Source organism: Vitis riparia, chromosome 8, assembly GCF_004353265.1.
Source record: "Vitis riparia cultivar Riparia Gloire de Montpellier isolate 1030 chromosome 8, EGFV_Vit.rip_1.0, whole genome shotgun sequence".
Lineage (NCBI taxonomy): Eukaryota > Viridiplantae > Streptophyta > Magnoliopsida > Vitales > Vitaceae > Vitis > Vitis riparia.
In genome coordinates, this window is record NC_048438.1 from 17,364,386 (window position 1) to 17,391,168 (window position 26,783).

At 35.1% G+C, this 26,783-nt stretch overlaps 4 protein-coding genes across 5 annotated transcripts; 1 reads left to right on the plus strand and 3 right to left on the minus strand.

Moving 5' to 3' along the window:
• On the minus strand, positions 1 to 5,421 carry LOC117919962 (pentatricopeptide repeat-containing protein At2g33760-like). The gene is made up of 2 exons (XM_034837283.1): positions 3,495 to 5,421; positions 1 to 664 (listed from the first exon to the last, which is right to left on the minus strand). Exon 1 carries the CDS (start codon positions 5,417 to 5,419, stop codon positions 3,518 to 3,520), a length of 1,902 nt encoding a protein of 633 aa, XP_034693174.1. The 5' UTR covers positions 5,420 to 5,421; the 3' UTR covers positions 1 to 664; positions 3,495 to 3,517.
• Positions 5,422 to 5,931: 510 nt separating this feature from the next.
• On the minus strand, positions 5,932 to 11,524 carry LOC117920013 (pentatricopeptide repeat-containing protein At2g33760-like). Of its 2 annotated transcripts, none has more exons than XM_034837354.1 (2): positions 9,558 to 11,524; positions 5,932 to 6,546 (listed from the first exon to the last, which is right to left on the minus strand). In XM_034837354.1, the coding sequence occupies exon 1, from the start codon at positions 11,475 to 11,477 to the stop codon at positions 9,576 to 9,578; it is 1,902 nt and encodes a 633-aa protein (XP_034693245.1). In that variant the 5' UTR covers positions 11,478 to 11,524; the 3' UTR covers positions 5,932 to 6,546; positions 9,558 to 9,575. The 2 variants fall into 2 exon arrangements, with proteins under 2 accessions (XP_034693245.1, XP_034693244.1); XM_034837353.1 differs by having other exon boundaries at positions 9,553 to 11,524.
• Positions 11,525 to 11,999: 475 nt separating this feature from the next.
• Positions 12,000 to 20,803, minus strand: LOC117921288 (kinesin-like protein KIN-5C). The gene is made up of 23 exons (XM_034839143.1): positions 20,635 to 20,803; positions 20,252 to 20,381; positions 18,949 to 19,107; positions 18,507 to 18,856; positions 18,288 to 18,426; positions 17,982 to 18,079; positions 17,738 to 17,894; positions 17,367 to 17,436; positions 17,158 to 17,234; positions 16,793 to 16,846; positions 16,581 to 16,661; positions 16,390 to 16,501; positions 16,224 to 16,310; positions 15,968 to 16,143; positions 15,555 to 15,716; positions 15,325 to 15,432; positions 14,775 to 14,933; positions 14,608 to 14,691; positions 14,313 to 14,518; positions 14,051 to 14,152; positions 13,798 to 13,907; positions 13,240 to 13,391; positions 12,000 to 12,537 (listed from the first exon to the last, which is right to left on the minus strand). The coding sequence occupies exons 1-23, from the start codon at positions 20,691 to 20,693 to the stop codon at positions 12,340 to 12,342; spliced, it is 3,030 nt and encodes a 1,009-aa protein (XP_034695034.1). The 5' UTR covers positions 20,694 to 20,803; the 3' UTR covers positions 12,000 to 12,339.
• Positions 20,804 to 22,248: 1,445 nt separating this feature from the next.
• LOC117920963 lies at positions 22,249 to 26,692 on the plus strand. The gene is made up of 3 exons (XM_034838690.1): positions 22,249 to 23,338; positions 25,691 to 25,859; positions 25,935 to 26,692. Exons 1-3 carry the CDS (start codon positions 22,547 to 22,549, stop codon positions 26,405 to 26,407), a joined length of 1,434 nt encoding a protein of 477 aa, XP_034694581.1. The 5' UTR covers positions 22,249 to 22,546; the 3' UTR covers positions 26,408 to 26,692.
• Positions 26,693 to 26,783: the final 91 nt, after the last annotated feature.

The following is a 26,783-nucleotide window of genomic DNA, read 5'->3' on the forward strand; positions in this document are numbered from 1 at the left end:
AAAAATGAAGTGGATGATACTTGTATATTGAGTAAAGAAAAAAAAAAAAAAAACAGAATGAATAAATGAATAGTACAGATTTATCATGAAGTTTTCTGAAGGAAAATGAGATACAGTAAGAGAGGAAAAAAAAATTGGGAAACATGGCACTTGATATTTTCTTCCCCTTCTGCTTTCTCTTAGGCTTTCTATAATCCTACCTTATGAAGGTCTAAGTAGACTGCATTCTCATTTGAATTCCCAGGGATATCATCTCTAATCCCAGTAGCCAAACAGCTTCATGAAATGACAGTTCACACATCTGCACTGCCTAGGCAGAAGGAGCATTACACTGACTGTTGATGGTGAAGAAGCGCCTTCAGGAAGTTAAATGTATCTCCCACTTGAAGTGTGGAATGTATGTACCTTATTGCACACGTCGGCAGAAACCACTGCAGGAGAGCCAATGAGAAGGAAAACGAGCTCAGCAGAGACAAGTTACACATCCAGCAAAGTATTGTAGCAGAGTCTGAGAAACACCCTCCCTTAATGGCTGGAAATTCAGCCACGCTTGCTTTCAAAACCTGAAACATCACTAGTGGATCAGCCCCCAATGAAGACCCGAATTTCCATGTGGGAGAAGAAGTTGGCATCGTGGATGAGAGGATAAGGTCAGCTCTCATGTCTGCACCACCAACAGTTGCCATTCAAACGACAGAAAAGTGGGTCATTAGTCATTACTAAACACCACAGCACTGATCTTGAAGTTCAAAGAAATATGCCTAGTAGTAAAGCATGCTTAGAATACCAGTGTTTAATGTAAAAGGGCAGCAGACAAAGTTAGAAGGAAGCTTGTTAACAATTCATCTAATATAATATATAGCCCAGCAACTACAGATTGGAATTGCGATGCATTTCTGTGATATCTGTAATTCCTTGGCCTTATCGCTAGGATAATAGCATGCTGATTTGTCCTTCCATGGTGATTTATGGACTAAAAGATGACCAATAAAACATAAATATCCAATCTTCTTCTAACTTTGTTGATTGTTGAATTTTACTAGAGTTCTCTTTTGGGTACACAGAAGAACATCATTATTTGTAATATCTACTGTAAAAGAACGACATGCATTATAGAGCCAGTGATAGTGATTAGTAGATCGAGCATGACATAGATTCTCAGAGGTTGAGTGTAAAATTCTTATTCTCAGACTTTTTCTTATTTAAAGAAAAAAAAAAGGGCATTATGTTAGAAAATGCAACTGAATTCTGATCATTTGTTTGTCGAAATTTATAACAATCTCACTGCCCAACCACTAATTATAGTTTTGGCTATGCAGATCCAGACAATCAGCCATGGATTGCACACATTTTTCTTCCTATCACTTGACTCCGACAATATCCAGATGGTCCAGGCAAGATCAAGGGACATTTTGGATCCAAAGAGTAACTTCTTCACTTACTGTCAACTCTAGGATGTTGTAGATTTACTGAATTGGCTGCATTCATAATTCTAGTTCATCTGTGTGATCCAATAAGTAACCTAGGGTGTTGCACAATATCTAGATTGTGTTAGCAGAAATATCAGCTTAATTTTCTAGGGGAAAACCCCACACACTGTATTTTCCATCCTATAGGTTGAACCAAAGTTAAAGATCATCAAGTCACATTTATTCATGGTTGGTGTTCAGTACAAATATTTCAATTCCCTCCACTTTGATTTTATGATTGTCATCCCTCATCCCATTGTTATTGCCTCCAATAGCATAAAGTTTTTACATGGTTCAAAACCACAGTCTCAATCATTAACTCAAAGTTCTAGGCCACATCAATCTGGGAATCTCAAATCGACATTCAAAGACACACAATAAACTAGTTAAAAAGCTCAAAAAGTTGTAAAAATTCATGAAAAAATATCATAAAAACAAGTACAATTAGATGAGCTAAAAAAAACTAATAAAACAAATTTCTATCACATTTAATATTGATTAAATAGTTATAAAAAAATTTCATCTTTATTAATATATAATTATTTACCAGTTCTAAATTTGTTATAATTATTCATATGTATAATATATATATATATATAACCATTATAACATGTTTAACTAATATAACAATTAAATGGATAACAAATTAAGTTTATTTTAATTGAGTCACTATCGTTGATGAAAGAATCCAACAACTCCAAAAGTGAGCCACGACATCAATCAGTCATCACCAAAGTACCTTTAACTCTGCCTCAAAGGAAGTTTCCATTATTCTATTGACTCCACGAACACCAATTAAACACCAAAGTTCAAAACTCAAAGATGATGTGAATCATGGCCTTTGTTCTAGGGCTCTAATGGAACTTGCAAGGTGAGCCATGGGTTCATTTCAAGCCTTTCTTCTTTCTCATAATGGCTAGAACATTAGATGTTAATGGTAAATTGTGTCGTGTATCATTTTTCTATTTTTTCCATATTTGTGTATCATAATTTTCTTACATGGTGAAAAATAAATAAAAAACTATGCACATATATTGGAAGAATGAAGTATAGTGTAACTAGGATTTAAAGAATTGAACTATATCATAGCATATGAACACATTGATAACTTAATTATGTTATAATATTCCTAGTTTATTATCCATTTAATTATCATATTAGACAAACATTCTATATATATATAAAAAATAAAAAATTAAAAGAATTAAAAGCATAAATTAGAAATTAAAAGCAAGATAAATTAAGAATTTAAGAAAGTTATACCTTTTGTTATTGTTGAATTCTTATTTTGTAACAATTTAGTTATCATATTAACCAAAGATAAATATATATTTATATATATATATATATATATATATATATATGATTAAAAGTATAATAATTATGCTTTATTAAAACAAAAATTGTGATTATATGTATTAAATATGAATAAATATAAAGAATTTATAACATTTTTATTTTGGTAAATGATTACTAAATATGATAGAAGTTTGTTATGTTACCTTTTTTTAACCAAAGATAAATATATATATATATATATATATATATATATATGATTAAAAGTATAATAATTATGCTTTATTAAAACAAAAATTGTGATTATATGTATTAAATATGAATAAATATAAAGAATTTATAACATTTTTATTTTGGTAAATGATTACTAAATATGATAGAAGTTTGTTATGTTACCTTTTTTAGCTCATCTAATTGTACTTATTGTTCTTATAATTTTCATTATTTTTATCCACAATTTTTTTGAGCTTTTTAACGAGCCTATTACTCATATGGCTGAGTACCAATCCAAGATCCCAAGTACAATGTGCCTTGAGGCCTCTTGATTCAATGAAGGAGACCATGACTTTAAACCATAATACCAAATAGACTCTAATGGAATAGTATAAACTAAATTAACAATTGAGGAATGCAGATGTAGTTCCAAGTACAATTTTTTTTCCTATAAATTAAAGAGTATCAACCATGTGATGCATGCTGTGGCAACATAGAGCAAGACAAGAAACTCACCTTATTCAGCGTGAATAAGACAATTACCAATAGTCCCCACAGGAACAAGCCCCTTCCTTGAAGTGGTGAAACCGATTTGCATCTCGGACAATAATCACCCTCCCTGTAATTGCTGACACCAACTTACAGAATGTATGGCAGTCACCACATACCCTAAGATTCTTTATAATCCTGATTGGAGTGTGCTCAGGTGTTGCAATAAGGCCGAATGCAATTGCCAACTTCTCACTATGTGTGTACAAGATTCCTATCTTCAGTTCCTCATCCACATCATGTAACACAAAATTTGTATCAGGGACATAACCAACTAACTCCAGCTTGTTACCCAAACTCTTTAGCATCTCATATATCTCCTTTGACCTTGGATGGGTGGTATCTCCAACACTAAATTGATGACTCTTATTATCCACCTCAATCCAAGTCCAACCAGGAATTTTTTTCAATCTCCGTTGGGACATTAGGTCCCTAATCTTGGCTACATCTTCCCACCTACCTGCATTCGCATAAATATTTGAAAGCAGTATGTAGTGGCCTGGGTTCTGGGGCTGTAGTTCAAGAAGGGATGTAGCTGCCTTTTCTGCTAGCACTACGTCTTTATGTGTCCTGCATGCCCCTAGAAAAGCACCCCATAGCCCCTCATCCTTCTCAACAGTCATACTCTCGATCAATTTCAACGCCTCATCAAGTCTCCCAGCACGGCCCAAGAGATCAACAACACAAGTATAGTGTTTAACATCTGCTCTCACAGAGTAATCTTCCCACATCGAGGAGAAAAATCGAAGGCCCTCTTCAACCAGACCTGCATGACTACAAGCATATAACAATGAAACCAAGGTGATCTTATTCGGTAATATCCCACTTCTCAGCATCATAGGGAACAAATCAAGAGCCTTCCTGCCTTGTCCATGATACCCATAAGCTGCAATCATTGCACTCCAGGATATAACATTCTTTTCTTCCATCCTATCAAAGATTTCTCTTGCAGACTCAACACACCCACACTTAGCATGCATATCAATCATTGCCGTCCCCAATATGACGTCCAATTGAAACTTCTTTCTCTGTATATAATCATCAATTGTTCTAGCCTTATGCATTGCCCCTAACTTTGCACAAGCAAAGACAACTGTCACCATAGCAACCTTATCAGGGACAACACCCTCTTCCCTCATTTTATCAAACAAAACCAATGACTCATTAGCATTCCCACACTCGGCATACCCACCAATCATGACCGTCCAAGTTACAAGATCCCTCTCCAGCATTTTATCAAACAGAAAGCGAGCGTCCTCAATTTCCCTACATTTTCCATACATGTCCACGAGTGCTGCACATACAAAATGATCCAAATCCAACCCAAATTTATAGACAATGTGATGAATCAACCTACCCATTTGAAGATTTTTCAAATCCCTACAAGCCCTAATTACAAAAGGCAATGTATAATTATCGGGCCGTGCCCCACAACGAATCAGTTCCCTGAATGTGCCAAAGCAATTCATATAATCTCCAACCTTGGCAAACCCACCAACCATTACACTCCAGGAAACTGAATCTCGCACACACATGCCATCAAACAAGCCGTAAGCATCATCTAGAGCTCGATAATAAGAATAAAAGTACACAAGTTTGTTTGCAACAATGAGGTTTTGGAGCATTCCATGCACACTCGCTTGGGCATGAACTTGTCTGACTTGTGTGAGGTTTCTACAGTTTACTAAGGCAGATACATAAAATTTAGGGTTTAGACGTTGTAAAAAATGGAATTTTGATGATTCTTCTACCCGCTTAAAGAGATTTAAGGAGGTTTGACGAATTTGAGTTTCAATGACGGATTCAACTATGGGAATAACGGAAGGAGCAGTGCAGAAATCAAGTCTCCCATTCCTTAACGCAATTAAGCTGCGATTTCTGAATTTGAACATGAGACCTTCTGACAGTTGGAAAATAATGCTCTCCCAGGAAAACAAGCGGGAATTCGGAATTTGGTACCATCCAAACAAGCCACCTTAAGGGGAAATTAAATTAATCTCACTTTTTTTCGTTTTTCTTTTTTTCAAATTGATATAAAAATTATTTTTATCTATAGTAATTATAAAAATAATGAATGATCTAGGGAAAAAATATAAAAAAATTAATTTTAAAAAATAAAAATGGATTTAAAGTTCATAAATTATTTTTATATATGGTTTCAAAATTCTTTAATTTATTTTAATTTTTTAATAAAAATTAAACAATTTTTGTAATTTTTTTTTTTCGTTTTTAATTTTAAAATGAGAAAAAGAGCTGTCATTTAGATTATTTAGTAATAAAATTCCTCAGTTCTAAGAAGGCACTGTTTGGGCAAGAGAGTAACAGAAATTTGAAAATGTCACTTAGCAACTTGCCAATCAAAATTATGAAATTTTCAATTTGCAAATGATGAAAAACACCTTGCAATACACAGCCACACGTATGGACCTGTCCCTGGATTAACAACTATTGTTGCTACTCCATGCATTTTAAAAACAAATATAGAATTTTTTTTTCTCATGAAATTACAAGTGTTTTTATGTATATGGAAGAAAAAGGTCTAAGTAAACTGCATTCTCATCTGAACTCCCAGGGATATCATCTCTAATCCCAGTAGCCAAACAGCTTCATGAAATGACAGTGCACACATCTGCACCGCCAACTGCCAAGGCAGAAGGAGCATTACACTGACTATACTTTGATGGTGAAGAAGCGCCTTCAGGAAGTTAAATGTAATCTCCCACTTGAAGTGTGGAAGATATGTAGCTTATTGCTCACGTTGGCAGAAACCACTTCAGGAGAGCCAATGAGAAGGAAAACGAGCTCAGCAGAGAAGATTTACACATCCAGCAAAGTATTGTAGCACAGCCTGGGAAACGCCCTCCATTCAGGGCTGGAAATTCAGCCACACTAGCTTTCAATACCTGAAACATAACCAGTGGATCAGCCCCCAATGAAGACCCGAATTTCCATGTGGGAGAAGAAGTTGGCATCATGGATGGGAGGATAAGGTCAGCTCTCATGTCTGCACCACCAACAGCTGCCATTCAAACAACAGAAAAGTGGGTCATTAGTCATCACTAAACACCACAGCACTGATCTTGAAGTTCAAAGAAATATGCCTAGTAAAGCATGCTTAGAATACCAGTGTTTAATACTTAAAAGTAAAAGGGCAGCAGACAAAGTTAGAAGGAAGCTTGTTAACAATTCATCTAATATAATATATAGCCCAGCAACTACAGATTGGAATTGCCACATATTTCTGTGATATCTGTAATTCCTTGGCCTTATCACTAGGATAATAGCATGCTGATTTCTCCTTCCATGGTGATTTATGAACTAAAAGATGATCAATCAACATGAATAACCAATCTCCTCTAACTTCGTTGATTGTTGAATTTTACTAGAGTTCTCTTTCGGGTACACAGAAGAACATCATTATTTGTATTATCTACTGTGAGAGATCGATATGCGTTATAGAGCCAGTGATAGTGATCAGGAGATCAAGCAAGACGTAGATTATCAGAGGTTGACCGAGTGTAAACTTCTTATTGTCTGAAGGACATTATTTTTTTAACAGAACCATCCTCATATTTTAACTCAATTTTCCTAGAGCTAAGAATTTGGGAAAAAAAAACACTTTAAAAAAACCTGACATTATGTCAGAAAATGCAACTGAATTCTGATCATTTGTTTGTCGAAATTTACATCACTGGCTTTGAATTTTTTCTTAAACAGAGCACTAACTAGAAGGGTTTCATTGTATTAGTTAGCCAAGTCAAGCTAAAACCATCATAGAGTACAACCCAGATCCTCATAGACTAGTTCCGAATTTTTATGCAATCAAATTTATGTGGAGGCTATAAGCTATTGCTATCCATCTCAATTATGATATGTTCTTAACAACAAAGTACACCCATAACAATCTCACTACTCAACCAGTAATTATTGTTATGGCTATGCAGAACCAGAAAACCAACCATGGATTTCACACGTTTGTCTTCCTATCACCTGACTCTGACAATATCCAGATGGTCCAGGCGAGATCAAGGGAGGTCTTGGATCCAAAAAGTAACTTCTTCACTCACCGCCAACTCTAGGATGTTGTAGAGATACTGAATTAGCAGCATTCCTAATTCTAGTTCATCTGAGCGTGATCCAATAAGTAACCTAGGTTGAACCAACGTTAAAGATCATCAAGTCACATTTATTCATAATTGGTGTTCAGTAAAAATCTTTCTATTCCCTGCACTTTGATTTTATGATTGTCATCCATCATCCCATTGTTACTGACTCCAATAGCATAAAGTTTTTACATGGTTCAAAGCTGCGGTCTCGATCATTAACTCTAAGTCCTAAGGCACATCAGTCTTGGCATCTCAAATCAATATCTGGCAACACACACAATAAACTAGTTAAAAAGCTCAAAAGTTTCGTAAAAAAGTGATGAAAAAATGTAATAAAAACAAGTACAATTAGATGAGCTCAAAAAACTAATAAAAAAATTTCTATCACATTTAATATTGATTAAATAGTTATAAAAAAATTTCATCTTTATTAATAAATAATTATTTACTAGTTCTAAAAATTTTATATTTATCCATATTTAATATGTATAACTATTATAATATGTTCAACTAATATAACAATTAAAAGGATAACAAATTAAGTTTATTTTAACAAAAAATAACACCATTTAATTGTCATAATAAAATATAATATTAGTTAATTAAATGGTTACAATATATTAATTTAATTGTAAATCAAATTATTGCAACATATCACTGTGCTAACAAACTAGGTTAGTATACCAAATTACGATAGTGTAAACCATATACATAAGATTGAAAACTTTATATATATGTACTCTTGTACATTTCCTATGGGAAATACTTCACCAAATTGTTGATCCCCAAATTCTAAGGTCACACATCACCTGTGTTGCAAATATAAGAGTCACCCACGTAGAGATGTTGTTTGAGTTGTTGCCACTGATGAAGGAATCCAATGACACAAATCTTCCAAAAGTGAGTCATAATATCAATCAATCATCAACAAGGTTCCTTTAACCCTGCCTCAAAGGAAGTTTTCATTTCCATTGACTCCAATATCAATGAAAAACCAAAGTTCAAAACTCAAAGATATGGTGAATCATGGGATCATTTCAACCCTTTCTTCTTCCTCATAATGGCTAAAACAATGGTGGTTAACAATAAATTGTTTCGTGCATCATTTTTCTATTTTTCCATATTTGTGTATCATAATTTTTTTATATCATAAAAAAAATGCATATATATTGGAAGCATAAAGTATAGAGTTACAAGGATTTAAAGAGTTGAAATATAATAGCATATGAACACATTGATAACTTAATTATGTTATAATATTCCTAATTTATTATCCAAATAATTACCATATTAGACAAAAAAAATTCTATAAAAAATGAATAAAAGCATAAATTAGAAATTAAAAGCAAGATAAATTAAGAATTTATGAAAGTTATACCTTCTATTATTGTTCTATTCTTCTTACTATGTAGCAATTTAGACATCATATTAACCAAAGATAAACACACACACACACATATATATGTGTGTGTGTGTGTGTATATATGTATTATAACCTTTTTTGAATATGAATACATATAAAAATTTTATAACCTTTTTATTTTGGTAAATAATTACTAAATATGATGGACTTTTGTTATGTTACTTTTTTGAGCTCATCTAATTGTACTTATTGTTCTCATAATTTTCATTATTTTTATCCACAATTTTTTTGAGCTTTTTAACAAGCCTATTACTCATATGGCTGAGTACCAATCCAAGATCCCAAGTACCGTTTACCTTGGGGCCTCTCTATTCAATGAAGGAGACCATGACTTTAAACCATGATTCCAAATAGACTCTAATGGAACAGTATAAACCAAATTAACAATTGAGGAATGCACATGTAATTCCAAGTACAATTTTTTTTTCCTAAAAATTAAAGAGTATCAACCATGTGATGCATGCTGTGGCAACATAGGGCAAGACAAGAAACTCACCTTACCCAGCGTGAATAAGACAATTACCAATAATCCCCACAGGAACAAGCCCCTTCCTTGAAGTGGTGAAACCGATTTGCATCTCGGACAATAATCACCCTCCCTGTAATTGCTGACACCAACTTACAGAATGTATGGCAGTCGCCACATACCCTAAGATTCTTTATAATCCTGATTGAAGTGTGCTCAGGTGTCGCAATAAGGCCGAATGCAATTGCCAACTTCTCACTATGTGTGTACAAGATTCCTATCTTCAGTTCCTCATCCACATCATGTAACACAAAATTTGTATCAGGGACATAACCAACCAATTTCAGCTTGTTACTCAAACTCTTCAGCATCTCGTATATCTCCTTTGACCTGGGATGGGTAGTATCCCCAACACTAAATTGATGACTCTTATTATCCACCTCAATCCAAGTCCAACCAGGAGTTTTTTTCAATCTCCTTTGGGACATTAGGTCCCTAATCTTGGCTACATCTTCCCACCTACCTGCATTCGCATAAATATTTGAAAGCAGTACATAGTGGCCTGGGTTCTGGGACTGTAGTTCAAGAAGGGATGTAGCTGCCTTTTCTGCTAGCACTACGTTTTTATGTGTCCTGCATGCCCCTAGAAAAGCACCCCATAGCCCCTCATCTTTCTCAATAGTCATACTCTTGATCAATTTCAATGCCTCATCAAGTCTCCCAGCACGGCCCAAGAGATCAACAACACAAGTATAGTGTTTCACATCTGGTCCCACAGAGTAATCTTCCCACATCGAGGAGAAAAATCGAAGGCCCTCTTCAACCAGACCTGCATGACTACAAGCATATAACAGAGAAGCCAAGGTGATCTTATCAGGTAACATCCCACTTCTCAGCATCATAGGGAACAAATCAAGAGCCTTCCTGCCTTGTCCATGATACCCATAAGCTGCAATCATTGCACTCCAGGATATAACATTCTTTTCTTCCATCCTATCAAAGATTTCTCTTGCAGACTCAACACACCCACACTTAGCATACATATCAATCATTGCCGTCCCCAATATGACATCCAATTGAAACTTCTTTCTCTGTATATAATCATCAATTATTCTAGCCTTATGCATCGCCCCTAACTTCGCACAAGCAAAGACAACTTTCACCATAGCAACCTTATCAGGAACAACACCCTCTTCTCTCATTTTATCAAACAAAACCAACGACTCATTAGCTTTCCCACACTCGGCATACCCACCAATCATCACCGTCCAAGTTACAAGATCCCTCTCCAGCATTTTATCAAACAGAAAGCGAGCGTCCTCAATTTCCCTACATTTTGCATACATGTCCACAAGTGCTGCACATACAAAATGATCCAAATCCAACCCAAATTTATAGACAATGTGATGAACCAATCTACCCATTTGAAGATTTTTCAAATCCCTACAGGCCCTTATTACAAAAGGCAATGTATAATTATCAGGCCGTGCCCCACAACGAATCAGTTCCCTAAATGTGCCAAAGCAATTTATATAATCTCCAACCTTGGCAAACCCACCAACCATTACACTCCAGGAAATTGAATCTCTCACACACATACCATCAAACAAGCCATAAGCATCATCTAGAGCTCTATAATAAGAATAAAAGTAAACAAGTTTGTTTGCAACAATGATGTTCTCCAGCATTCCATGCACACTCGCTTGGGCATGAACTTGTCTGACTTGTGTGAGGTTTCTACAATTTACCAAGGCAGATATATAAAATTTAGGGTTTAGACGTTGTAAAAAATGGAATTTCGATGATTCTTCTTCCCGGTTGTGGAGATTTAAGGAGGTTTGACGAAATTGAGTTTCAATGACGGATTCAACTATGGGAATAACAGAATGAGCAGTGCAGCAACCAAGTTTCCCATTCCTTAACGCAATTAAGCTGCGGTCCCTCAATTTGAACATGAGACCTTGATCTCTCCGAGTCTACATAACTTCTAACGGTTGGAAAATAATGCTCTCTTAGGAAAACGAGCGGGAAAGGAGAAATTAAATTAATCTCACTTTTTTTTTTTTTTCTTCAGATTGATATAAATATTATTTTTTATCTATAGTAATTATAAAAATAATAATTGATAATTTTTAATAAATGGTTATTGAAAATTTAAATAAATAAATAAAGAAAAGAATAATCCAAAGAAAATAAAAATAGATTTCAAGTTAATGAATTGCTTCAAAATAGTTTAACTTATTTAATTTTTTAATAAAGGTTAAATAATTTTAAAATATGAGTTTGTAATTAATTTTAATTATATTTAAATTAAAATCATAAAACATCACAATATGTTTTCAAACAACATATTTTAATTCTTTTCAATTATTTTTACTTATTTTAAAGATTATATTTTCATAGACAAATGATAAATTGAAAACAAGAGTTGTTTAGATTATTTAGTAGTAAAATTCCTCGGTTCTAAGAGAGCACTGTTTGGGAAAGACAGAATTTTGAATATATTACTAAGCATCTGCGCATCAAAATTGTCAAATTTTCAATTCCCAAATGCTGAAAAACACCTTACAATACACAGCAAATTGCTGAATAACAGAATTCTGAGAATAAGAGTTAAAACCACGAGTATGGAGCTGTCCCTGTACTAACAACTTCTGTTGCTACTCTAGGATTGCTAAATCCCAACTGGGGATTTATTCAATCATTGGCCTGTGACATTCTGAAAATAAGCTTCCAGAGGCCCCCCACAACCAGTGCCGCATCCTTCTATTTTTTCATATGGCAATAATACATCATACAAATACAGTCCCACGGTATTCAGTTGATTTGCGTGAGAGGTGAGCGTGGCAGATGAGGCAGTCTTGTTTCCTTCACTTCAAATGAATCATATGAATGATTTTCCCGAAATTCGTCAAGAAGGGCCTCCATTGGCATGGCTCGAAGCGACTCAATGCTCCCTTTGCTTGGAATTTCTGGCTCACTTCTTGTTGGTGTATTTCCAGTTGGCTCATAATCCTGTACAATATAAGAGAATGCATCAGCCAATATAGCAAAATGTCATAAAAACCAAGAAAAATATGCATACATCGCCAATCAAAGAAAACCATGACACGGTGGCCCATCTCATTCACATGGTGAATGGATATGGAAAACAAATTCAAAGGCTTTTATAAGTGCATGACTTGCACACAAAACCAAAACAAAATGTAACACGGGAAAAAAAAAATTGAAACAAAACAGCAACATCAGTTACAGTATGCATTGAAGTGCCAAAGCTGAACAAGAAACAAACACAATGGACATATTTTAAATCACTAGTGCCCACAAGTAACATGGCAAACCACATCACAGCCTAAAAATCTGTTGAAGTTGGGAATAATGTGGCTAGAAAAAAGAAGCTGACTTACAGAAAATGTTGAGACAAAATGACTATGACAAGTATATTAAAAGATTTTACTTGAAACATTCTGATTATCTAACTTCTTTACTTAGGAGGGTTATATTTATGTTTGCATCTCAAACTTCTAAGTTGTGTTATTTTTGTTATAACCTCTACACGGATTTTAGTAATCAGGTTTAAGATTCTATATTAATACAAAGCAAAGTTAACAGTAAAAGCAGACTACAGCAGCTCAGGTGGCAACCCCTGAACCATAACATTTACCGGTTTAATAATATTCACAGGAGGATACTGAATTGGAAAATGGATCAACCTACCATATATCTTTGTTGGAAAGTATTGAGTGCCTTCTGTTCAATAGATGCAGCTTGTCCAGAATGGTCCTCATCTAAAATCTTTAGAGTATCTGCATGAGCTTTGACAGTTCCCAATACTTCAGATATACATCCTCGCTCCTGGTCTGACACACCTGTAGGAAGTTCCACAAGTAAACAACATAAGATCTTCAAACACAATATACATATACTGTCCCAAAATATGTAAGTTATTAACAACTTAAATTCCATTCAAAATTTACTATTTATCTAACAAAGACCTCCATAAGTTTTTACAACAGAAATGTGGAAAGTGCCAAGAGGCAGAATTTATGTAAAATACTGACACCTGCTCAGGATTCCAGAACCACAATGATCCAACCATTTACGTCAGCATATTAATATGATTTATTATCTAAACTGTAAATCTTATGTTCTCCATAAGTCATTCTATGAGTCCTTTAACATGGATCCTGACCAAATTCAAATCATATTAAGAAAGATTTGGAATCAATTGAAGGGTTGAAAAGAATTCATGAGCTAGGATTCTAAAATACTCACTATCCAAGTGGTGAAGCATATTTTCACTACTCTTTCCCACATCTTCTTCGACTGCATCCCTTGCAGAACAAACCTCACTATCATGTTGCTGATTACTATCTGAAGCATTCCTGTATTTATCAGCATGAGAAAATGTAACATTGACTCAGGGCATATAAAAGATACAGCTTTGATCAGATTCCATCCAATCAAATTCAAAACCATGTTCAAAGTGTGGTAATAAAAAATTTTTGCCTCAAGAATTGGCACTCACTTGACAAGTGACAACATAGCTGATACATGTGTGCCACCCATCTCATTCACAGAGTCATGGGTCCTTTTCCAGTGCTTAGAAGCTGTTTCAGCCGTGCTTACACTGAGGATAAAAATGAAAAGACAACAATAAAAGATGCTTATAAATTTGAAACTATTATAAGGATGGTAAGGTTAAAAGTCATAGCAGATATAGATGGACACAAACTCAGCAAACTTATTCAGAAGAACCTTCTTCTGGCAGGTAGATTAGACAAACTTACCACTGCTGCAGTAGTAACTCCATACGACAGTGCTTTGCAGCAGCAAAAACAGCACTATCTTTGGCATCATTCTCCGCTTCCATAGAAAATTCCTCCCATTTTCTTTTTGCTTCTGTTGTGATACCATCCATTGATGAAACATGCCCATCCAAAGATACCTTGTTTCCAATTGCAGTTTCTCTTAGATCAACAAGCCTTGCATCCACCTATCAGTTCAATCAGCAATCTATATTTAATAAATAAAATAAAATAAAAAGAGAAAGCAACACAAAACCGGACTAGATAGAAAACAAACCAGCTCTTTTTGACGACGGATGTGTTTAGAGACTAAATTAGTCATATCAGCAATAAGCTTCTCTGCATCAGATTTTGACTGCTCCTGTGAAGTTTAGACAAAGACACATCTCAGTTTATACTTCCATGATGGAATTTCCTTACTGAATTTAAGCTTCTAAGGCTTACCTCATAAGCCTTCTGAAATTCAGCAATGCTCTTCATCTGAGTTTCTTCAGCTATAGTTGCATGATTCTCAAGTTTTCTTGATTCCTCCAGAAGGTTGTGAAGAAATCCATGAGTAAACTCAGAGATACCCCTTGTTTTCTCCATACTAGCATGGAATCTCTGAGACATTCAATATTCAAAAACAGATGACAATAACTATGCAATCAATTGTAATAAACAATTAAAATGTGGGGAAAACAAAATGTATCTCAAGAGTGTATACAATAAGAAGCCTAGGGCAATCCACTGAATACTTATTGATTCACATCATTCATGAATCAAACAATGAGAAGAAAAATGACGAAATTTAAAGAAAAGGTTTAAAAGAAATCCTCCCAACAAAACAATGCTTAAACAATAAAAATTCTAACTGTGAGTTCTATTTTTACAAATAAATAAACAAACAAACAAGAAATGTTCTAATTGTAAGTTTATAATATCCTAATATTTACCAGACATGAAGACCACTAATGAAATTTCAAAGAAAATGTAACCAAATCAGAGTACAAACCTGACGCAAATCCCGAGCAAAAAGCGCCAGTTCCCCTTGTTGAGTTGATAAGGTACCTTGAAGCTCATCAAATATTGAATTTGCTTCAACAGCCTCACCATCTAAAAACTAATTTAAAAAAGGGAGAGAGAACAAAATAAATTCAAACCAAACCAAATAACAAGAGTGAGACAAATAAAGCATCTCTTAACAGATGGGATTCAAGAAAAAAACAATTTATTGCAACTTACTTCTTCAATCGACTGTACATTGGATGAAGTCAAAGATGAAATCTCCTCTAAGCTAGCATTAGAGCTTGACTTGTGCAAACGAACAACATTTTGCACTGCCTCAATATGAGAAATATACAAAGCCTTTGAAGCCATCACTTTCTTCTTTAAATCAAGAACAGCCTAAAAGCAGATTTGGAAAACATGCATGCTTATGAGTGGAAGAGGTGATGAATAAATGCCAACTGCATAAAAACCTAACACTATCACCACAAAAATGAACAATAGAAAAACCGATACTAGAACACACCAAAAAAACTGGAAAAAGCAGAAAATGAAAAAGAAAATAATAACAACAAAAGAAAAATGTTGTGGAGAAAAATGAAAAGAATCAAAGGAAGAAATGCCCACAAAAAAGAAAAAAAAATCACTACCTTTTGGTGAGTGTCTAAAAAAGAATGACAGAGTGTCTCAATACATTGGAGGTGTTCATTTTGTTGAGACATTGATGTGGCTACCGTGTTGCATAGAGAACTAATTTGTTGTGCAAGCTCCGCTTGGAAACTGTTTACCACAGACCTATTGCTAGCATTTAGTTTGTCTTCTCTATCTGTACACAATCACATCATAGATGTCAGCATTTTAAGAGAGAAATCAACATGTTTTCCATGTATAACCGAGACTACGCACCAATTTTATAAAATAATGAAGCATTGTCCTGAAGAGACTTCTCCAAGTCAGACCGTAAAACACATGCTTGATGGGTCAGAGCATTTTCTGTTTCACATTAAATAACAACATTCAGATACATGATGACAACCAAAATTTCAAAAAAAAAAAAACCATTCACACATACCAGCCTTTCTTTGTTCAGATATGATAAAATCCCTCTCCTTCAAAGCATATTGAACTCTCTTTAGTTCTTCCTCAGTAGAGGCCAGAAGTCGGCTGGTATGGTTCAAATTTTTCTGCAAAGCTTACCTTTTCCATCAGAAACAAAGCATGAGACAGAAAAAATATGCAACACCAAGCATGAGCAAGACTTACCTGGGTGGCATCAAGTTTGCTGCTCAAATCAGAACATTGCCGAACCTGGGAATCATATTTTTCTTGCAACTCCTCAAATTGCTGTTATAAAAAATACAAACATAGTGAGCAATATTAAATTAGTAATACCACACATCAACAAAAGACCATCCAAGTTAGTTATATCACACAGAGAAAAGACCATCCTACTATCATTTGTAACATAAACTCACCTTCTGATGGTTTTCTAACAAAACCCCCATTTGCTCAATTTGATCTGCCATAGCCTAAACACAGAGATAATGCATGAGCATAAGAGAGTGCAAAAGATGAAGACAACTTTAAAAAATAAATCCAATGTGGCTTTACCCACAGATTCAGGGAATATTTCACCAATGTGTAAGCAACACAATGTTGTATTTTTTAATAATTAGGCTAAAAACATCAACCAACCAACAAAACTACATTCTCAATAACAACCAGTGAGTTTTATATCTAAATAGTACAGCATAATTCAACGCGAAATTGTAGAGAACATCAGGAAATATCAAATTACCATTGGTAGAGAAACAGAACAAAAATGGGGAGAATACAATACCTTCCTTTCACTCTCCTCTTGGTAGTACCGCTCCTTTGGAATATAGACACCATTTTTCTCACGTGCTGCATAGCATTCTGTAGAATGTGGCAGAGTTTATTATAACATAGGTAAATCAAATAGCAAGAAGTTATAGTTTATTGACATCATTAGTTCCCTGCCAAAACAGTTTTCTTCACCAATCATAGGCACCAGCTAAATGATCATACCTGCCTTAAGACGTTCAATTTCACCATAAAGATCCTTGATAAGAGTGGATTTCATCATTTTCTGGTTAACCTACAAATGACCATTGAATTGAAATTAAATAATGAAACTGGAAATAACTTTTTAAATAATACAATGCCTAAATTCAATTATTATAAGAAATAAAAAAACCCAGGCATTTATATCACCAAGACAGAAAACTGCACCAACAGAAAAATGACATAAATACATGGAACCCATCCAAACCAAACTCTTCAAAAACTGCTAGTTTGTACAACAAAAACCAATTACAAAAACATTATTTAAAAGTTTAATAATATTTCAACTCTATGCTATCCACCTTAGCAAACTTCAATATATGATACAAAATTACCTCAGGCTTGTTCTTTATATTCTTCGCCCTGTGTGCATAATCCAGTGTGCTCAAGGTCTCCTCTAGGCAGTGAACTGCAGGTGATACTGTAGCTATAATGCATGTTTTGGTTCTTCCCCCCAATGAATCACGAAGTAAGCGTGTGAGTTTGCTATCCCTGGAATCCGATTAAGTGCCATCATCAGAATTGATCAAAAAAGAAAAAAGAATAATTAGCTAAGGAATTCAAGAAGGCAATTCAGACCTGTAAGGGATATGCCCAAGATGCTCAACAAGAGCATTAATGACACGTCCTAAAGTAAGTAAACTTTTGTTGATCTCACCAGCTTCTCTTGCACGACCCTGAAGGTTAGAAGACAAAGTATTAACTAACAAAGCACAAAAACTTTCACCAAACAAAATTGTGCTTTAAAAATGCAAAATACTTTACTGAGAGTAAACTTAGAAACTCCTAACATGAATAAACGAACCACAAATCAATTGGGATAGTCAACTAATGTGTGAAGAATCCACCCCAAGCTTTAAAGAGGAAGAAGAAATGTTAAAGTACCTCCCGAGCACCAGAACGAGAAATATTTTCTGAGCCAGCTAAATCAACCAAATTCAGTTTCCCACATTTAATAAGTTCCTCGCCTTCTGGGGTTGCTTCCTTGATGTGTATTGTTATAGAAAAAAGAGAATGTGACCGACTGAAATATGAGACACATTCTCATTAAATAAGGAAACACAGTTTTGCCTCTGAATTCAAAAGCAATGAGCAGAGAATGACCTTGATTGTTTGTTTAATAAAGTTTCTGCCGTGCGACGTTTTGCAGAACCTCTTTCAAGTAGGGTAAAAATTTCACTAGCGCTTGTTACAATTTCTTCCTCCAGTCCTCTGACAAGAACCCCACCTTTCCCATCTTCCATTAGAGGCAACTGCTTTTTCTGTTTATCGTCCAAAGCAGCTCTAGATATTTCTTCAGGGGCAAGCAAGTCAGTGATCTCCTCATTATATAACTCTAAGAAAGTAACTTTGACACTATATTCAGCATTTTGACTCTCCAATGTATCAAAAATCTGCTGCACTGCTCTGGGAATGACACCTGCTTCTGGAGGCAATTCTCCATTGGGCCCACTCTGTCACATTGTCATATCAATAAAACTTTGATATTTTAGATGCATGATGAACACCATTAAGGATTATGACAAATAATGCGTGAATGTTGTACCTTTGACCTTTTACATTCACCCTCCATGGTGTAAGTTTTACCAGTACCAGTTTGACCATATGCAAAAATGGTACAGTTGAAGCCTTCCAAAACCTCATTCACAATTGGAATAACAGCTTGCTCATATAGATCTTTTTGCTGAGCTGAAGGACCAAAAACCTGCATATATTTAGTACATAAAATCTTAGCACTTTACCATCATAGAAATGGTGAATGTTGAACATGAAAACTACATTACTCCATATTCCTGTGAAATACCAATTTAGATAAAAAATAAACATCCTTGCTAACAGAAAAATGAAATATTTATTTCTTAACAGCATAGAGCATGGCATTGTAAACCACTATATCCAACAGAATAATCCAAACAAGGCAGTACAGTTGTTTGCTGATTCAATTTTACCATTAAAACATCACTCTTCCAGTAGAGAAATCATAGCAAGGTGCCTTTTCAAGGAAAGCAGAACCCTTCTATGAACTTGATTGGGTGATTCTTATTCCCATTAACAAAATTTATGCCAGACTCCAAGTAAATTCTCCCTGGTTACCAAAATTATTTTTCATTACTTAGAAGCTCCTTTAATTTCCTTCTATGCTTAGGGGATCAAATGATAGGCTACCAATCGATTCAAACAATCACCCCCATAATTTATAGTTATGGAAAGGGCATGAAATTGGTAACATTCCATTCATGCCAAAACACATGAATACTCATGATTAACGAGGATGATGACACAGTAGCCAATTGCAACAGAGATGTGAGGTCTAACATGAGTACTGCCCAGCAATAAACTGCAACTGGAGAGTTAGTGCAGACTCGTGTATGCATGTGACTCAATTTTCTGATATAGGCATATCATGATTTTAATATTCAAACAGACTATATACTAAGGAGAAACAAAAGAAGAAAAATGTCAATTCTGCACTCCACAAAGAAAACACCGTACTTCAAAACTAATCCAATACTTGTTAGTAGTAATGGATGCAGTCTATGGAAAAACAAAATGAGAAGGATGCCAGGTCCAAGAGGCATATCTGAAGCACCTCATCTGGATTATAACACTAGACATTCCCAAAACCCTTGTTTCACCACATTTTACAAGTCCATATAAAAAAATTCAAAAAAAATTAAAAAAATCTTGAGACAATAAGTGAAGACACCCAAAATAAAAAACCAAAGAAGCATCTTCTGGAATAATATCCTAAAATATGGAGTGCTGTTTCAAATTCAAATGATCTAACAAAACTTTGGAAATAATATTGGGTTGAAGATAACAAAAACAAGTGTCCCTTCCGGATATACCTTGTCAAATGTGAAAACCCGATCAATATGCTTCCCAGCAATGCTCTGTGAAACTGCAACCTCTCTCTGGTAATCGTTGCAGGTAACAACCTGGGGAGCATTGTTCCGCAACTCTTCTTCACTAAACGGCCTGAAAATGTTCGAATGCATTAAACAGAGGATCTAAAAATGACCTAGAAAGTTTCAGGAAAAAGAGTAGTTCGTGAAAAACCCTAAAGTTCCGTTTGGCTGCTGAGAAAATGTGTTAAATTTAGAAAGGAAATGAAATTTCAAATCTTAGATTTCCATCATTTGTAAGCCAAACAAACCGATCCCCGACTCAAGTGAGAACGAACAGAGGACCAATAAAACCCGTAATGGGAGGGAGATAGGGTGCTCAGTACCTGCAACGAAGAAGAACCTGAACGTTGACGCCTTTCTCTTTCTCATGGCGTCCAGACATTTTGAAACGACGTCGCAGAGACACCACGACTGGTTTACCAGATCCTATTGCGGTACGCTTCTCCCCCTCTTTGTTCTTCTCTCTCTCGCTGCCCCCTCGCTCTCGATTATGAAAAAGAGAGCGGGATATGAATTATTTTGAAATTTGAGATCCGCTCTTCATACATATATCCGACGGCTCAGCACCGATGAATACAGATCTGACGGCCTATGTGGTCTTTTGACTTCGATTAAATTTTATCTGACAAAATTGCCCTTCATGTTTTGTTGTAATGCCTGCTCGACCTCACTTCTTGATTGGTATTCGAATTTTGAAACCCCAGCGGACCGGACTAGCAAACCGGGCCGAATGGCTTGGGTTGGGCTTTAACCCAATATGCGCTTCTAGTCCTAAAATAAGACTTATTTTTTATTTTAAATAAGGGAAATAGAAATGATATATAAAAATATTTGAGTAGGGTTTTTGAAATAAAATAAAATATTAGTTTGTTCCTAGGAAACGTTGTTTTAATCATAAATGGGAAATATAGCACCTAAATTCCCACAACCTTTTTATTTGTAAATCCAACACATTAGCGTTGGAAATAGAATTTAAATATTTATTTTTATTTGTAAATTCCTCCATGACTATGGTTAAGGAGTCTTATCATCCTATGGTGATGAATGGTCATATCAACCCATTCAGTTCTATAATTGAAACTTTAAGTTAAAGTTAAAATTATAATTATTAAAACGTAAAATAAGTGTTATAAAAAGTTATTAAATATGAAGTAATTTTTATATAAATCAAAATGTTCTCTAAGTATTAAGTTAAATTAGTTAATTTATTTTGAACTTAAAATGAGTCAATTTATTTGTCATATAAAATAAGACATTAATTTGATAATTTAAATTAATTATATCAAATAATTTTAATACTCAAAATAAATAATAAATAATAAATTTTAACTTAACAACCTAAAAATAATTTATCTTAAAGTAAATGAAATATTTAAATAATAACAATTAAGTTTTATGCCACGAACACGTTTAGAAATAATTAAGACAGACAATTTTAACTTATTATAAGGTAACATTAACATCCAAAGACCTTTATATGACTTAAATGTAAATCATAAATATGCTTTTGATAGTATTTTTCTTTTTCTTTTTTAATAGGTTATATAATAAAAATATTATTTTCGGAATAAATACCCATCAAATAGAAATCCAAATATTTTTCAAATTTTAAACGTTTGGAAATTTGAAAATCCAAACGCAGAATTGATTAGGTTGATAGAACCATAAAAGTCTTGGTCGGCAGAAACTAGAAAGTCAAGACCTAAACATAAAAATCTACGAGTCAAATGTCGAATATTTGCACCATGTGCCATTACAGTCGATCATTAAGCGGCCCACATGTGGCATGCCCTCTCGAACCAAACCTTTAATGTCTGAGAAAGTTTCCACAGTTGATCAACTGTTTAATTCATTCTTCATACCTCAGGGATTTGGAGCAAATGAGACGACCCATCAACTGTTGGAAGCTGAAATTAAGCCCTGGATCAGGTATCGAAAAGGAAAGAGCGAAGTCATTTAATACCTTACAGCTTCCCAATGCTGCGCAGAGGTAAGGTTGACGGCGATGGGGCTGGTGTGTGCAGTAGGTGTAGCATATACTTTATTTTGATTTTATTGAAGCAGTTGACAGTTTGATACAGTTAATGAACGTATTTCTACTGCTCCAAGGGTGAAATATTAGTTTAAAAGAGCCAACAACCCTCCCCAACGCATTCAAATCGGATCAGTGTGAGAGAAAGGTAGTCAAAAGTACTCTTAACACACTCTTTGACGCATCTCTCTGCTTTGGATCTCATGCCTCAAAACTCTGTTCATGGAAGCTCCACTGGCAGAGCCGTCGGCGGCACCGAGAACAGCTGGTGCCGAGCGGTACCCGGCGGCACTGGCGTAGTTACGGTGGCTCTTCTTCTCTCAAAGCCTCCGGAAGCCTCGGTTCTCCAGAGTGCACTCCACACACTCCAAAATAGGCACGCTCTGCTTGGCTCGAAGCTTCATTACGGCACCACTACAAACACATTCTCCTTCATCACATCTCCGATCCCTCCCCTCCAAGTCAAATCATTCAACCTCTCTTCAACCTGTCAGCTCCTCCAAAGCCTGGTCTCCAGCCCAAACACCCACTCCGTCTCTCCATTCCATCTGATACTCGAACACGAGCTGAACCAAAACCCTTGGTGCAATCTTAAATCTCCCTCTTACGATGACGGGACGGACGTGTTCTTTGCCAGCATCTACACTCTACCCGATGCCAAGTGGGTGGTGGTGCTGCGGCTTCACACGGCAGTATGTGACCGCACCACTGCGGTGTCTCTGTTGAGGGAACTGATCGGAGTGGTACGAGAGAAAGAAGGCGGAGGGAGAGAGGAGAAGATGAGGAATGATGGGGAAGTTAGTTTGGGAATCGAGGATTTCATTCCTAGTGGGAAAGCGAAGAAGGCTCTCTGGGTTCGTGGAGTGGACATGCTGAGTTACTCGGTGAATTCATTGCAACTCACAAATTTGAAATTCAAAGACGTGAAGTCTCCTAGATCTTCGGAGGTGGTGAGGCTGCAGTTGAACCAAGATGATACTGAAAGCCTTCTTGCTGTAAGTGGATATTTATTTTACCTGCCAGTAGATTCTGTTTGCTGTCAGTATATTTCACTGGTGTCGATCACTTTACCACCTTATCTTATTTTATTAATATAAATCCTGGTTTTCAATCATATTATTGACGGTCATTAACAAAATTTTTATTATATCTCAATATAAAATAACGATTGAGAAAATAAAATTAAAGTAAAATTATTAGAAATTAGTTAAGTTTCGAAATCTTATTTAGAAATATCAAAAAGACGATAATAAAATTAAAATAATTATCCTATGAAATTTTTAAAAAAATAGAACTAATATATATATATATAGCAAAGTAAAAAGCTGAGATGTTAAAAAAAAAATAATAATAACTAAATATAAGCTAGTTATAAATTTCAATAAAAGAATATTAATTTTAGGAATTTTTATTTAGACCAAATTATTTATTTAATGTTATTTTATAGCTAATAATTTTCTTAATTCTAATGTTATAAGATAAGGTGATTGAATTATAAATATTGTATTATTAAGTGAGAATATATTAAATAATGAAGGATATGGAAGGTTTTTTTTCAGTTAAATTGATCCACTCAGATCAGCCTTTAGTTTGTTTACACGAGAGGCCTTTAAAATGCTTTCTTCTGCATTAAAAAATTCGAATAAAAAATAAACAACCAAACTTGTCATCAATTCGCCCTTCCTTTCCGGTTCCGACCCACTTCTTAGCATAGTGTATGGCCATACCACCAATGACTCTTTACTCTTAAAGGAGGTCGTTGCGCAGCAATAGCATTGAATGTCGAAATCATCATGCTCATGCTCGTGCCTATGCCTGGTATTTCGACTGTAAATGTGTCGGTATACACACATGGACGCACCCTTCATATATATATATAAAATTTATAAATCTAAAAATTTAGTCATGGTCCGAAGTAGAGAGAAGATTAATGAGAAATAATGGCTTAACTTTTTTATTGATTAAGAATAAATATATATACATAAACCTAAAACACAAAAATAGAAAATTACAATTAATTAAAAGAATTTAAAAATAAAAAAAATATATATTGTAATGAATTCTCTAATATGCCCCCTCAAAATGGAGCTCCAGAGGAGGCGCCAATCTTGACCTGTAATTATTGGAAGTGGCTTCGTGGAAATGGTTTAGTAAAAGCGTCGATAAGTTAATCTGTTAAGGAAATTAGATGACGACCAAGATAGACAATATAGACACTTTGTATTGAAGAGTAACCAATAAAAACACAAGAAATGGAACAAGAGTCAAATTTATATTAAGAATAAGGACGAAACCATGGATAATATAAGCAATCGAAAACCCGAAGTTTAGTGTAGTTGGGTGGAGACTCAAAAAGTTTGTCAAAAAGAGATGAAAGATGTAGTGTGGGTGTGGGCATACGGTTAATGAGGTATACAGCAATGGCAAAGGCGTAAATCCAATAAGTTAGAGAGCCCTTGATACACCGCTGTAATTGTTTATTCAATTGTTTAATATGACCACGAGATAGTTTGGTATAGGAATTGACTAAGGTTTGTCATGCATTAAGGGAAGTGGTGGTTCGGGCAATAAACGATTGTAGTGAAACAGAGATAACATCAAGGAGAGCGCTAAAGATGAGATGATCCTGACGCTTCTAGGTTATTATGTATGTTGGATTTGGGGATGCAACACCAGTGATGGTAACGGTGAGTGTTGGTGGAGTATGAGTGTCATCGATAAAGTGATGAAGATCATAACCTTCAAAAATATATTGGATTTGAAGGCTCCATGTGAGATAATTGGTGGATGACAATTTGGTGATATTGAAGAGATTGATTGTAAATAAGGGATGTTGAGGATTTTGGGAGTTTTGGATGGTGATACGATCATTGGTGGAAGAGAAGGATGTGTCAGAAGCCATTGAGGAGAAGGTAAAAAAAAAAAAAGTAAGAAGATACACCTAGGAAAATTAGACTCTTGATACCATGTTGAAGTAGAGAGAAGATTATTGAGAAACAATGACTTAACTTTTTTCATTTATTAAGAATAAATATATCTACACAAACTTAAAATATAAAAATAGAAAATTACAATTAATTAGAAGAATTTAAAAATAGAAAAAAAGATCTATTGTAATAATGAATTCTCTATTACTCTCGTCCTTGGATGGACCCATGTGCGTCTATCATCAAGTAGTGCACGTATCGCACTTCTGCTTGATTGAATCCCATTTATTAAAAATCGTCTACATAGTCCCACTTTCCCTGCGAGGAAATCAACGTATATATCAATTTACAGTAGGCAGACAGTACTATTTGTCAATGGGTGGTCTGGATTTTTTTCGATGATGCTCCAAAATCTTTCAGGTTTGCAGTGCGAAAGGGATTAAACTGTGTGGCGCCCTCGTGGCTGCTGCACTTATTGCTGGTCATTCCTCTAAACGCCCCGCTGATCATCACAAGGAGAAGTATGCAGTTGTGACCCTCACTGACTGTCGTCCCATTCTTGACCCACCTCTTTCCACTCACCATTTTGGTAAGTGCTTCCAACACTACTTAGGATAATATTACTACTTAGGATTTTACGACTGAAATGGCCATTAATATTCAGGATTTTACCATTCCGCCATCCTAAATACACTTTCAATGAAAGGAGGAGAAAAGCTGTGGGAGCTGGCAAGGAGAAGCTATATGGCCTTTGCAAACTCTAAGAACTGCAACAAGCACTTCTCAGACATGGCTGACCTAAACTTCCTCATGCGTAAGGCCATTGAGAACCCAGGCTTGACCTCGGCATCGTCCTTGAGAACCTCTTTCTTGACGGTGTTCGAGGACCCCGTGATTGAAACCAATGATGAAATATATAGAGAGATTGTGGGGCTTGAAGACTACATAGGATGCGCTTCAGTTCATGGTATCGGCCCTTCAATAGCCATATTCGACACCATAAGAGGTGGAATGCTGGACTGCGCATGCGTGTATCCATCGCCCCTGCACTCGAGGGAGCAAATGGAAGAGCTGCTTCATAACATGAAGCGTCTTCTCGTGGACGCTGCTGCCCACAACCGTGTGCCCAATGAGTGATCGATCTTTGAGGATATGGACACAACGCCCGCGCCCCGGTTTAGGTTTCTAATGGTATGGAATAATCATCACCCTGTGGGGATGTGCCTACTAGTTTCACGTAGGCACGTGATTAATTTCATATATATGTTGATTTTTATCTTACATTTTACTTTCTATGAGCAAATTATTGATGTCAGACTTTACTCATCACTCTATTTCTAGTAATTGTATGCTCAAGTAATGTTCGACTTCGGATACTGTAATTTGATATGAAGAATAGGTTGGATTTGTTATTTTCAATCATTTTTATGTTTTAAATTGTATTTATTTCGTATAAAATAAAATAATAATAATAATAATCTGATTTTAACCCCTTGGTACATTTGAAATCGGA

What these genes read in the sequence shown, in the direction of transcription:
- LOC117919962 (XM_034837283.1), bottom strand. Translation starts at nt 5,419, where the DNA reads ATGTTCAAATTCAGAAATCGCAGCTTAATTGCGTTAAGGAATGGGAGA.
- LOC117920013 (XM_034837354.1), bottom strand. Translation starts at nt 11,477, where the DNA reads ATGTTCAAATTGAGGGACCGCAGCTTAATTGCGTTAAGGAATGGGAAA.
- LOC117921288 (XM_034839143.1), bottom strand. Translation starts at nt 20,693, where the DNA reads ATGTCTGGACGCCATGAGAAAGAGAAAGGCGTCAACGTTCAGGTTCTT. An exon ending in GGGTTTTCACATTTGACAAG is followed by an intron (nt 19,108 to 20,251) that starts GTATATCCGGAA and finishes AAATATATGCAG; the next exon opens with GTTTTTGGTCCTTCAGCTCA. An exon ending in AAGAGGAGAGTGAAAGGAAG is followed by an intron (nt 16,847 to 17,157) that starts GTATTGTATTCT and finishes CTCTGTGTTTAG; the next exon opens with GCTATGGCAGATCAAATTGA.
- LOC117920963 (XM_034838690.1), top strand. Translation starts at nt 22,547, where the DNA reads ATGCCTCAAAACTCTGTTCATGGAAGCTCCACTGGCAGAGCCGTCGGC. An exon ending in ATACTGAAAGCCTTCTTGCT is followed by an intron (nt 23,339 to 25,690) that starts GTAAGTGGATAT and finishes AAAATCTTTCAG; the next exon opens with GTTTGCAGTGCGAAAGGGAT. An exon ending in TCTTTCCACTCACCATTTTG is followed by an intron (nt 25,860 to 25,934) that starts GTAAGTGCTTCC and finishes ATTAATATTCAG; the next exon opens with GATTTTACCATTCCGCCATC.